Consider the following 11,934-nt stretch of genomic DNA (forward strand, 5'->3'; position numbering starts at 1 on the left):
TGGACCTTCGGGGAGATGCTGGGGGGGGGGGAAGGGGGAGGGGTAGTGCGAGAGCGGAGGTGAGAGGAGAGATCATGCCTGTCGGTGAATCGTCCCAAAGGCGTTTCCCGAGCGTCGGATGGGTGCCATAAACGGCAAGGTGGCAAAGGCAAGTCTCAAGTTGGGGGCAGAGAGCCTGACCGGAGTCCTTGTGACAGCTACGTCTCCTTTCCCTCCTCGCAGCGTGGCAATGTGTAGCAAAGCGCTCCTGGTCCTGCTGATCTATGGGCTAGTCATGCACTGCAGCGTCTACTGCTCACCTGCGGCTGGACTCCAATACCCCGCGCTCAGGTAAGAAGCGCCCTGCCCGCTTTAACCCTCTCCCTTCCCCTCTCCCAGCCCAGCCTCGGCTGTTAGGGAGGCTTTCCCTTCTCTTCTCCAGCTGGGTTAGCGGCAGAGCCCCCCGCTTTCCGTCGGTGCTTTCTACGAAAATCAAGTTTCACCTTTTGTGGGTTGGTTGGTTTAAAAGAGAACATTCGCGCAGGCACGTCGCTCGGTTTTACGAGCCTGGAGAAGTAGGGAAAAGAGATTCCACAGCACATGTTTCAACATCCGGGTTAGTTCACTTGGCTGAAGGCATTGGGTTTTTTTTTTAATGCTGTACAGATGGCTCAGTGTTAGGAACGCAGGCCGCCGTCCTAAGCAACAGGAAAGGACGGACCGGCAATCAAATCTGGAGGTTATGATTGGGATGTGTGTGTGTGAGACATGGAGAGAGCCAGACAGCGAGAGAGCGCTCCTAGAGTGCCTGGATGCGTGAACGGTTTAATATCCCAGGTCTTTTAACTTGCAGGGAGACACAGGCCATTTATGCATGGGAGGTTTCACCTTAGGTTTGGCGCTCTCTAGATGCGCATTTCCCCCCTCCAAATTCTCAGAACTCAAAAGTAAGCCCCCATGCAGAGTTTTGAGAATTCGGATGGGGAAAATGTGCATCTAGAGAGTGGCAAACCCAAGGTGAAACCTCCCATGCATAAATGGCCACAATCTTCTCCAAGATGTGCCGGGTTTAGCGAGACCCTGCTAAAGAGATGCGTTGAGCATCAGGGAGAACGAAGCTTACTACCATAGAGATCTACGGCGCTTCTTTCCAGGGAATCTAAGGTAGGCATGGGAGGTTTTGCCTTGGATTTGCCGCTCTCTGGATGCACGTTTTCCCCCCATCAGAATCCTCAAAACTCTGTATGGGGGCTTATTGTTGAGTTCTGAGAATTTGGCTGGGGGAAATGTGCATTTAGAGAGCGGCAACTCCAAGGCAAGACCTCCCCTGCGTTTTCGCCCCAAGTCACCCTGTTTCGTTTAGGTATTCGGAAGGGTTTAAACTCGGAAGTAAATGCCTTCTGCAGAAGTACCCAAGTGAAGTAAGTGTACATGCGGTCGAATCCTACGCATGTCTAGGCGGAAATGTGCCATCCTGCTTAATTAAGCCTGCTCGCGGGGAAGCGCACCACCAGAGCCTGGCTGCCTTCTGCTCGCAACGAAAGCATTTGTGCAGCTGGGGCGTGGAGCGTGCCTGCCCTCCTGTCGGCTTTGAGGAAGTTCTGTCACTGCTCAGACTTGGCCACCCACAACATGCTAGGTTTGTCTGATAGATACTGAACCCAGCGAAGAAAGCATTTGGCTGCAAGTTATCAGTGACAGAGAGAGAGAGACCGGAAGGAAAGCGCGCCTGGCACCAACAAGAGGGCAGCCCGAACCACTTACGATGGCCGAAGATGACAGAAGGCTATTTGGTGTCATTGAAGGCCAGGGGACACATTTACCTGGAGGCGGTTCTCTTCCCTTCCCGTGTTTCTAAGCTCGCTTGCAAGCTTACTTGGTATAGGCTTCCCCAATGGAAACACCAGTTGTTTTTTCTCTCCAGTTTGAGACAGTTAGTTCTTGAAATGCAAGTGTCATCGAAAAGGAATGTGGTTGTTAAATTGACTCCCCGCAAATGCCTGAAAATGGAAGCCTTACGCGGGCTTCTGGAATACCCGTAGCGAACTCAAAAGCATCTACGTCAGAAGGTTGACTTAGACCCAAGTCCCACTGCAACGAAATCTCCTAGCTGGTTTAAGCTGCAACCCTCATACCGCTTTCTCAGACCAGAACACCATTTCTTGGCAAAAAGCTCCGTTGCAACGATTTACATGGATTTCCAGGAACCTGAAAGTGTTGAGGAAGGAAGAGGGGCTCCAGATAGCAGTATAAGCCTGCGCCCCACGAGTCACTTAAGCCCCACAGGCACCGATGTTCTTCTAGAAGCGAAGAGGATCGCTTCCTTTAGAAGATTAAATATATTTTTGGAAAAAAACCAAACCATCATAGAATCATAGAGTTGGAAGGGACCACCAGGCTCATCTAGTCCAACCCCCTGCACAATGCAGGAAACTCACAACTACCTCCCCCCTACACCCCCAGTGACCCCTACTCCATGATCAGAAGATGGCCAGGATGCCCTCCCTCTCACCATCTGCCTAAGATCATAGAATCAGCATTGCTGACAGATGGTCATCTAACCTCTTCTTAAAACCCTCCAGAGAAGGAGCGCTCACCACCTCCAGAGGAAGCCTGTTTTACTGAGGAACCGCTCTAACGGTTATAAAATCCTTTCGCCTACCGGCCCTAGCCAGATATAAGTAGCTTCTAGCGGTAACACCTGTGCAGAACCTCCACGCTCAGGGGAAGCATATCTCTCATTATTAGCTGCTGGAAGGATCACCTTGTTGGTGAGGCACGGGGCTAGTCTGTCCTAGAGACACGGACTGCCGAAGAAGGTAGCCCTTTGGTCGAGCCCGCCTGGCAAAGCGCGTGTGTTTCACAGGAAGGGGGCTCCGCTGCAGAGAAGCAACCCGAGATCTCCCTTTCCTGCGCGGAGGAGGAGTTTAAGGGAAGGGAGGGGGCGCCGAAAAGAGCATCCCGTCTTGCGAAGGGAGAAGGCGCCGCTCGCCCAGTCCGAGCCAAGACCCCTCCCAGCACTTCGGGGGGATTTCACAAGACGAGGCAGAGACTGACCCCTGTTGGCTTCCAGCCCAGACAAACGGGAGGCGGGGTGGGGAGGGGAATCGACGGTCCCACCCCCACCAGCCTTAGGGTTGCCAACCTCCAGGTTCTAGCTGGAGATCTCCTGCTATTACAACTGATCTCCAGCCGATAAGAGGTCAGATCACCTAGAGAAAATGGCCACTTTGGCCATTGGACAGTATGGCATTGAAGTCCCTCTCTTTCCCAAACCCCGCACTCCTCAGGCTCTGCCCAAAAAACCTCCCGCCGGTGGCGAAGAGGGACCTGGCAAGCCTAACCAGCCTCCGAAGGAAGCAAATCTCCTTTACCCCCCCACCCCCCAGTCACCGAGGATGCGGTTCAGTCCTGGCAGCTGCTGGAAGGGATGTCCCTGGGGGCGGGGGGTCCAAGTCCCGACCGGAGCAGCCTCTCCCCTCTAGGAAGCCCCGCGCCTTTCTTTCCTCCCCTCCCCTCAACGGGGGGGGGGTGAGAGCCCAGCTGCCGGGATCTTCCTTCTCCCGGGCGGCGCCGAGCTCGGGGGACGCGGGGCTTCTCGCCAACCCCCCCCCCCTTCGCGGCGGTGAAACACTTGAGGAGCATCTATTATTGATAGCGCCTGCCAGAGCTCCTTCCCAGACGAAAATAGCTGCCGGAGACATGCCGTGACCTACATGGAGGGGGGTGGGTGGGCTTGGCGGGGGCGGCCAGCCTAGTTGTATCTGCAGGGAGGGAAGCGGGAGGGAGAAGAAACCCCAAACACGTCTGAATACAGGCGCGAAACGGAAACACAACCCGAGAGCCGGGGGACCACGGGGGTTGTGCGCTTGGCTGGCCAACAGGGGCCCTTGATGCACGGGAGGTTTTGCCTGGGATTTGCCGTTCTCTAGACGCACATTTTCCCCATCCCAATTCTCAAAACTCAACCACAAGCCGCCATACAGAGTTTTGAGAATTGGGATGGGGAAAATGTGCGTCTAGAGAGCGGCAAATCCCAGGCAAAACCTCCCGTGCATCAAGGGCCAGAGTTCACGGGGGGCTCTAAGCCTCTAGCCCCCAGAGTCCGGCCCTAAGCTAAGAGTGATGGACCCTGGATCTCAGTGCTGGGAGCCGCTCGGTTGGTCGTGTGCGTGTGAAGAGCCGTCAAGTCACAGCTGACTTATAGCGACCCTGTAGGGTTTTCAAGGCGTTCAGAGGGGTTTGCCATTGCCTGCCTCCGCATAACGACCCTGGTATTCCTTGGAAGTCTCCCGTCCAAGTCCTTGCCAGGGCCGACCCCGCTTAGCTTCTGGGATCTCATGAGATCGGGGTAGCCTAGGCCATCCAGGTAGTACAGGTAGCAGAGGAACGAAAACCAACCGTCTTTCTCGCATCTGCGCTCCAGCTTGCCGGAGGTTTGCGTTGCGCAGCTCTGGGGCCCCACATTAACCCCCACCCCAGTCCTCTCCAGACCGTGAATCCACTCCATAGCAGAGGCCTTCTGATTACCTGTCCAAGACACTTAAACAGATAACGTTGAATTCCTACGCACTGAAGTTCCTCTGAAGGGAAAGCGTTCACGGTTCCTCCTGCGCCTGAATGCCGGGGCTAGCGAGGGGCCACACAGACCAGCCGTTGGCACTGGCGGTGATCTAGTGCTGGGGGAAGGGCTGTGGCTCAGTTTGGCATGCAGAAGGTCCCGGGTTCAGTCCCCGGCATCTCCAGTTAAAGGGACTAGGCAAGTAGGTGATGTGAAAGACCCCTGCCTGAGACCCTGGAGAGACGCTGCCGGTCAGAGTAGACAATACTGACTTTGATGGACCAAGGGTCTGATTCAGTATAAGGCAGCTTCATGTGCTCACCCCCTCCCGCTCCCATTTTTGCCATCCGGCAGGCCTTTCTTTAATGGGAAGCATCCCTGCTTGCCTTGGCAATTTCCCTCCCTTCCGGCTAAGGTGGCAGACTGAACATGTGCAGCATCTATGTGTGTGTGTGTGTGGAGGGGGGGGGAAGGGGGTGGCGAGCCTGGGGCTTCGCTGGTGCCTCCGCGGGTTGCTTTTTCTTTCCTTCTGCCTGGAGAAAGATCTTCCTGACCCCAAACCAACAACTCTCCTGTACCCCCCCGCCTCCCCCCCTCAAAACTCTGCCGCGATCCCGCAGCCGAGCCCCCCACCCCCCGCGGCGTCCTGAAAAAAACCTCTCCTCCCCTGCTAGGTTGGAAGACGAAATGTACGACGAAGACGGCAACACCCTTCCCGACTACGGCTTCGACAGCGACCCCATCGGGATGGGCGACCCTTCCTCCATGCTGGACGACATGTACACCTTGTACTACCCGCCGGAAAAGAGGTGATCCACGCCGGAGGAGCGGGTGGGGTGGGGCTGCGGGCGGTGGGGTGGTGGGGAGAAGGTTTCCGAAGGATTTCAGCTTTGTCTTGGCCAGGACTGGAGGGGGAGGAGAAAGGAGGCGCTCGGACCAATGATCTAGGAGACTCCCGCGTCAAACCTATAGATGGAGAACAGACGGGGTGGAGGGAGATCACCACGGGTAGCGGTGTTAGTCTGTCGCTGGCGGCAGAAAAGAGCAAGAGTCCAGCAGCACCCTTAATGGCCATTGATGCACGGGAGGTTTTGGCTTGGATTTGTTGCTCTCTAGATGCACACTTTCCCCATCCGAATCCTCAGAACTCTGCATGGGGGCTTTTATCGTGGAGTTTTGAGAACGTGGTTGGGAAAATGTGCATCTAGAGAGCGGCAAATCCAAGGCAAAACCTCCCCTGCGTAGATGGCTCACAAAATTTCTGGCAGGGTTTGTGTGTGGGGGGTGGGGGTGGGGAGGTGGTAGAGAAGGAAGATCGCAGGCAAAACGAGGCTTACCTTCCAAACGGCCCCAGGCAGGGAAAGGCCGCAAGAAGCCGCCCCCTCCGTCCTGCCCCTGAAACTGACCAGGGGGGGTCCTGCCAGCCGGGCGCTCCGGGAAAGAGCCGGGGGCGGCGGGTGGGAGCGCCGCAGCCCAGACGGCGCGGCCTGCTGTCCCTGGCTTTTCCTTCCTCCTCTGTGCCGCAGATTCCCCCCCACCCCCGCCAGGGTCGCTTCCGGATTTTTAGTTTGGGATCCAGACCGCTGTTCTCACTTGCTCTGCCCTCTCCCCCCTCCCTGGTTTCTTTCTTTAGGCACGCGGACGGGATCTTTAATAAAGCCTATAGGAAAGTGCTGGGCCAGTTGTCGGCGAGGAAGTACCTGCATTCTTTGATGGCCAAGCGGGTGGGGTAAGGCATGCCTTCTTGCTTGAGGTGCCAGGGAGGGAGGGGGGAAACGTCGAGGACGCCAGGCTTAAGGGGCTTTCCACCGAGGAGTAGCATGGGTAGAACGGCGTACAAAAAATATTCTTGCTAAATAAAAGCTAGCGGTGCTAGCAATATCAGACCTCATTAAATCCTATTTGGATTTAAATCCTCTGACTCAACTGTAAGGGACTCAACTGACCCTCCTGTTAAGATTAGGCCGAGATGCCAGCCGGCTATCCTACAGATGTTGTGTGCTTTTTTAAAAAAAGCACACTTGGTATGTGGATCGAGCTGCCTGCCTCCCCAGGGATCCATAAAGAGCCCTGCCGAAATCGACCCAGGTTTGGCCATTTCCACCAACGAGGCTTTTATACACTGCATTCTTAAACGCGTGGATGCAAATCCCCTTTACAATTGGTAGCCGGCCCACAAGGAGAGGTCCGGTCTCTGCCCTAGCAAAGACAAAGTCCCGCGGCACAATACAGGCTGTCATCTTATGGGTGCCCCAGGATTCTTTATCGTCCTCCCTCTCCATACGGTTGGAGTCTGGGTACGAAGTAGCTGAAAATTGAAGTCGCTGCGGCTCCCGAGGAAAGAGGGACCGCAGAAAGAGCACTTTCGGAATGCAACTCGCAAAACGTTTGTTCCAGAGTAGTCCTAGGGCTATTTATGCATGGAAGGTTTTCCTATGGATTCGCCGCTCTGTAGATGCACATTTTCCCCATCCGAATTCTCAAAACTCTACAGGGGGGCTTACTGTTCATTTTTAAGAGTCTGGATGGGGGAAATGTGCATCTAGAGAGGGGCAAATCCAAGGCAAACCCTCCCATGCATACGTGGCCTTCAAAGCATTGGGGCTGCGCTTGGGAAGGGCTGGATGTCTCTGGTTTGCAGCCTGCCATCGGTGGGGGGACTGCATAATGTTGCGCTATAATCAGCGCAAGGCGGGCCCAGGTCCCAAAGCGGGGGGTTTCATGTGACACAGCCGGCTCCCCTCCCTTCGTCCCCCTCCCCCTCCCCCTCCCCCTCCCCCTCCCCCTCCCCCTCCCCCTCCCCGGCTGACAGAATGAAAAGGTGCCCTGACAAGCGCCGATGATAAAGACCTCGTCAGTGTACAGGTTACTTCTCTGCACATTTAACCCCAAGCCCGGGGAGGACGATTAAATGAATCGTTTCCATCTGCGACGAAAGACACCCTTGCAACGAAGGACACTCTCGATCTCTGGAGTGATGGGGGGTGGGGATGAAAAGGGGGAAAAAAAGCACCTACTCACCCCCCCTCCGCCCCCCCCCTCTGGTTTAAAACCAAACCTCTTAGCCGGATGCCCAACCGGCTGGAGTATCAGCAGAAGGCAACGTTTTAATAAAGCCCATGGGGAAATGGATTACACAATTTCGGAATGAATAATTCATGCCGGGGAGAGATCGTCTCCCCGACTGTCGGCTTGTATTATGATCAGATTGCAACTTCCGCAACGTGTGTAGACAGCCTTTGTTTCTTTCAGGAAGAACCCGCCATTGCTTTCTCTGCCCCCCTTTCCCGGTTTACGTGTTGCTTTCCCTATTTGAAGGCGGGGGCATCAAAACACACCAAACAAAACCTTAGGTAGTCCGTTCACTTATGGGAAATTCTGTGAATAATAATAATGATGATGATAATGATAATAGTACTAGTAGTATTTGTAGTTCAAATTGGCGCAGGGGAAGGGCTGTGACTCAGTGGTAGAGAATCTGCTTGACATGCAGAAGGTCCCAGGTTCAATCCCGGGCATCTCCCCTTAAAGGGACTAGTGCAAATAGATGATGGGAAAGACCTCAGCCTGAGACCCTGGAGAGCCGCTGCCGGTCTGAGTAGACAATACTGACTTTGATGGACCAAGGGTCTGATTCAGTATAAGGCAGCTTCATGGGTTCATGTGAAGGGCCCTGAGCAGCCCAAGGCCAAAAGGACTCCGATGAAAGGGGAAGGAGAGGCTAGACCAAGCCGCCTCTCTTGCTTATAAACTGCTGGCTGAATCCATTCCCAGCTGTTGCCTAACAATCGACTCAGGCCGAAACGTGGCCAGTGGCCGGTCCAGGCTCAGCTTCTGGGACCCTGCATAGCTCCAGCCAGCCCAAGCCTGGGCGGCCCTTTGCCATTCCAGCGCTGGAGGCGGCGGCCGTCATCAGCGCCTGCCGCCGCTGCAGCAGAGACGCCCGCGGTTGCTTCCCTGTCTGACTCCCTGTTCGCTCTCCTTTCTCTTGCAGCGGGGCCAGCGGCCTGGAGGACGACTCGGAGCCGCTTTCCAAGAGGCACTCGGACGGCATCTTCACAGACAGCTACAGCCGCTACCGAAAACAAATGGCTGTCAAGAAATACTTGGCAGCGGTCCTGGGGAAAAGGTATAAACAAAGAGTTAAAAACAAAGGACGCCGAGTAGCCTATTTGTAGCGATGAGTTCCCAAACGCTCCTGTGTAAACAAACGCCCCGAAAAAGAAAATATATCCGAGAGAGGACCCCCCTTGCCCCCACCAAAAAAGGTCATTTCCAAACTGACTGATCAATCACCGCTCCTGTGTTACCCAAACATGTATTTATGTATGAAGTAAAGCCATTAAATGGATATTTTGATAATAATATTGTTTTTCTTTTGTACAAAAAAAATTAAACAAATTTAAGAATAAGCACTAGAGAAACGCACAGATCTACTTTGTGGACCAATCCTTAAAAAAAAATCGGATTAGAATCTATCCATAGGCTAGGGAATAGAGAGAAACGAATGGTTCTCCAGTGCTTAGCATTGAACAAGGGACCGAGGAGGCGAGCCTGAGCTGTTCTGTTTTTATATAAAATAGAAGAAAAGGCAGAGCGAGCGTGAGAGCGAGACAATCATTGTTTTGAATATTACTCTTATTTTTGTAACGGAAATTAAAAGAAGAGTATTTTTATCCACGACAGGGTTGAAGAAATTACTATTCTCCATTTGCTACTGTACATAGACAAAGATGCCCTGCTTCAAGGGGATTATGATGCTATTGAGTTTGGAGAATGGCTGACGCAGTTCCTTGCCCCGGTGAGTCTCCAGCCAGGCTCCTTTCCATACGCCCCCCCTCTCTCTCAAGGGGCTCCCCCCTTCACTTCCTCCCCTCCCTCTGTCCCCCCCTCCTTGCTAGAGATGGCGTTTCCTGTATTCTCTGGTTGCCCTTTACTATGTATCTATGTTTGCTCGGGTACAGTGAAATAAGGAGCCCCTTCCCTAGAGCCAGTGTGCAGCGCTTTGCACCCTTGCAAGCGCCATGCAAATGCGAAATCTTAAAGTGGATCAGTCAGCCCTCGCGACTATTCAATCCACTCACAGTCCGGGTAGCCAAAGAGTGGATTCCCCCACACTTTTAATTGTTGATGCGGGCATTCGAATCCGTAGCAGGGCCCCCCAGATTGGTAGCGATGTGGATTCAGTGACTAGGGAAGGCGAGGGGGGGGGGGATCTCGGCTTTAGGACAGAAAACGAATTCGCAGACGCCGCTTCCCTAGCAAGGAACACGGCCGACGACGGAAAGGGGAGAAACGAACAGGGTAGAAGCCTCTCCCCACCCAAGTTTTAAGTATTTCGATTTCCCCCCTGTTGATGTCTGGAGGTAGCAGCAGAGCTAAGAAGTGCGAGCCGTTAGGAAGTGTTTGGAATCCAGAGCTGGGAAAGGACAGAGAAGAAAGCGCCCCCCCCTCCTAGACAGACCCCTTTGGGTTTTGGACTGGCAGTTCTATGAGTTAAATACAATCCCCGCAGAGGCCGGATCGACATATACAGCAGAATGAAGTGGTGGAGTCCCGATACGGCCAAAGGGGACTGTACCACTTGAGAAGAGGGAATTAAAAAAAAAAAACCTTCTGAAAAACAAGCACATCCGAGAGAAGGATTTTTAGCCCTGTCTTCTCTCTATTCCGCTGCAAAGAGACACTGCGTTTTCACACAGCCTGAATAATGCACTTTCAATGTAATTAACGATCGTTTGCAAGTGGATCTCGCCGTTTCACGGTACAATCCAGCGGCAAAGTGGATCGAATTGAAAGTGTATTATTCAGCATGTGTGAACGCACCCTTTGTTTAAACTTGGGGATCCTTCACAAACATCAATTCCAGAGGGGCGATCGGGTTAATCTGGACGTTTAAAAACGCAAAGGAGCCCATCGGCACCTGGAAGGCGGCTCCTGCGGCGTAAAGGTCCGCGGAGGAAGGAAGGCTTGTAACGCGCGGAAGTCTACGCCAGAGCCAGGTGTCCCTGGGCTGCTTCCTGTTGAGCCAAGAGGCCCGGAGCGGTGCCGTCCTGCCCGCTCCCCACTTCATTCTGCGGCAGGGGTCGATCCGGGCCCGCCCCCCGGGGTCTTGGATCGCGAGACAAAGGATCCTGCGTCACTCTCCAGTGCTGTCCATACTTCTGATCTCGTGCGATTGGCCGGCCTTCTTCCTTAGAATTGCCCCCCCCCCCAGTCACCTTCTCTCTCGCCTTTGTTGTTCCCGGTAGACCTTTCTCAGCCCCCACCCCCCCACTTCTCGGCCTCTCTCGCAATGTTGTGTTTTCCATCTGATTCACTTTCGTTTCTGTTCTCTTGGGAAAAAAATACTATTGTGAACGCCTCGGGCACTTTCGGTTTTGTTTTGATGCAAGCTCTTATTGTAAGACCGTTCTAGGACCCCCCTCCCCCGCCCCCCCTGTTGTAGCGACTATATCGAGCTATTATCTATATCTACCACTAAATGATTATGCACTATTACTAAAAGGGTCTCCTTTTTTTTTGTTTCCTTGTTGATTTATTCAGTTTGGAGGTTTAAAATGTATTTTTCTACATTATGGCTTTAAACCGCTTAGTAAAATTTATTTCATACAATCAACTTTTGTCATGCCAGAATGTGTAGCGTTCACCTTGCGCTCCAGTTTCTTAAGACTTGACCTTTGTGTATGAACCTTGAAGCGTGTGTGTAGGGGAGGGGGCTGGGGAGAACGGAGGGAAAGGAATTGAAACGACTCGGGAGGGACCCTCTGACGCCCCCCCCCCGGGTGGAGCGGCCAAATGCAGTAGTCCGTTCAGTCGAGGCATTTGGGATTTCAGCCGAGCCAATCCATCCTCCTTCATTTAGGCCCCTGTGCGGACGCGCCTGCGCACAAGATTGGCACATGGGGCTGAATGAACACCTGCCGTTCAGAGAGCGGTGGAAGAAAATCCCCTTGTTTCCCCCCCAAGCGCCAGTCCTCAGCGCGCCCATCCCGAAAAAGCGCCCTGTCCGGGGCTTTCTTCCTCAGGCAGGACGTGCGTTTCGGATCCGCGCGGCAATGGGCTCCAGCGAGGCGCACGTCGGGGTCAGCCCCTTTCTGCCCCAGTCCAGCGACTGCGCTGCTGGGATGTAGGCTGCCACGCTGGTCGCTGTTAGGCCATTGATGCATGGGAGGTTTTGCTTTGGATTTGCTGCTCTCTAGATCAGGGGTTGTCAACAAGGGGAATTTTAGGCTGGGGGGGATTGGGACCACTATTCTGCAAAGGGCGTTATTTAGAATGCACCTTTTGAGATAGACTATTTTGGGAAGGGGGGGATTGTGTTCTGAACAATGGTGAAAGGGGGGAATGGAGCAAAAAAGAAAAAAAAAAGGTTGAGAACCACTGCTCTAGAT

General features: G+C 53.7%; 1 protein-coding gene across 2 annotated transcripts; it reads left to right on the top strand.

Annotated features, from left to right (window-relative positions):
- The first annotated feature begins 216 nt into the window (after positions 1-216).
- Positions 217-8,919, top strand: ADCYAP1 (adenylate cyclase activating polypeptide 1). 2 transcript variants are annotated; one of them, XM_056854420.1, is made up of 4 exons: positions 217-330; positions 5,215-5,349; positions 6,174-6,269; positions 8,535-8,919. In XM_056854420.1, exons 1-4 carry the CDS (start codon positions 230-232, stop codon positions 8,716-8,718), a joined length of 516 nt encoding a protein of 171 aa, XP_056710398.1. In that variant the 5' UTR covers positions 217-229; the 3' UTR covers positions 8,719-8,919. The 2 variants fall into 2 exon arrangements, with proteins under 2 accessions (XP_056710398.1, XP_056710397.1); XM_056854419.1 differs by having other exon boundaries at positions 6,174-6,268; positions 8,531-8,919.
- The last annotated feature ends 3,015 nt before the right edge of the window (positions 8,920-11,934 follow it).

This window comes from Euleptes europaea, chromosome 8, assembly GCF_029931775.1.
Source record: "Euleptes europaea isolate rEulEur1 chromosome 8, rEulEur1.hap1, whole genome shotgun sequence".
NCBI lineage: Eukaryota > Metazoa > Chordata > Lepidosauria > Squamata > Sphaerodactylidae > Euleptes > Euleptes europaea.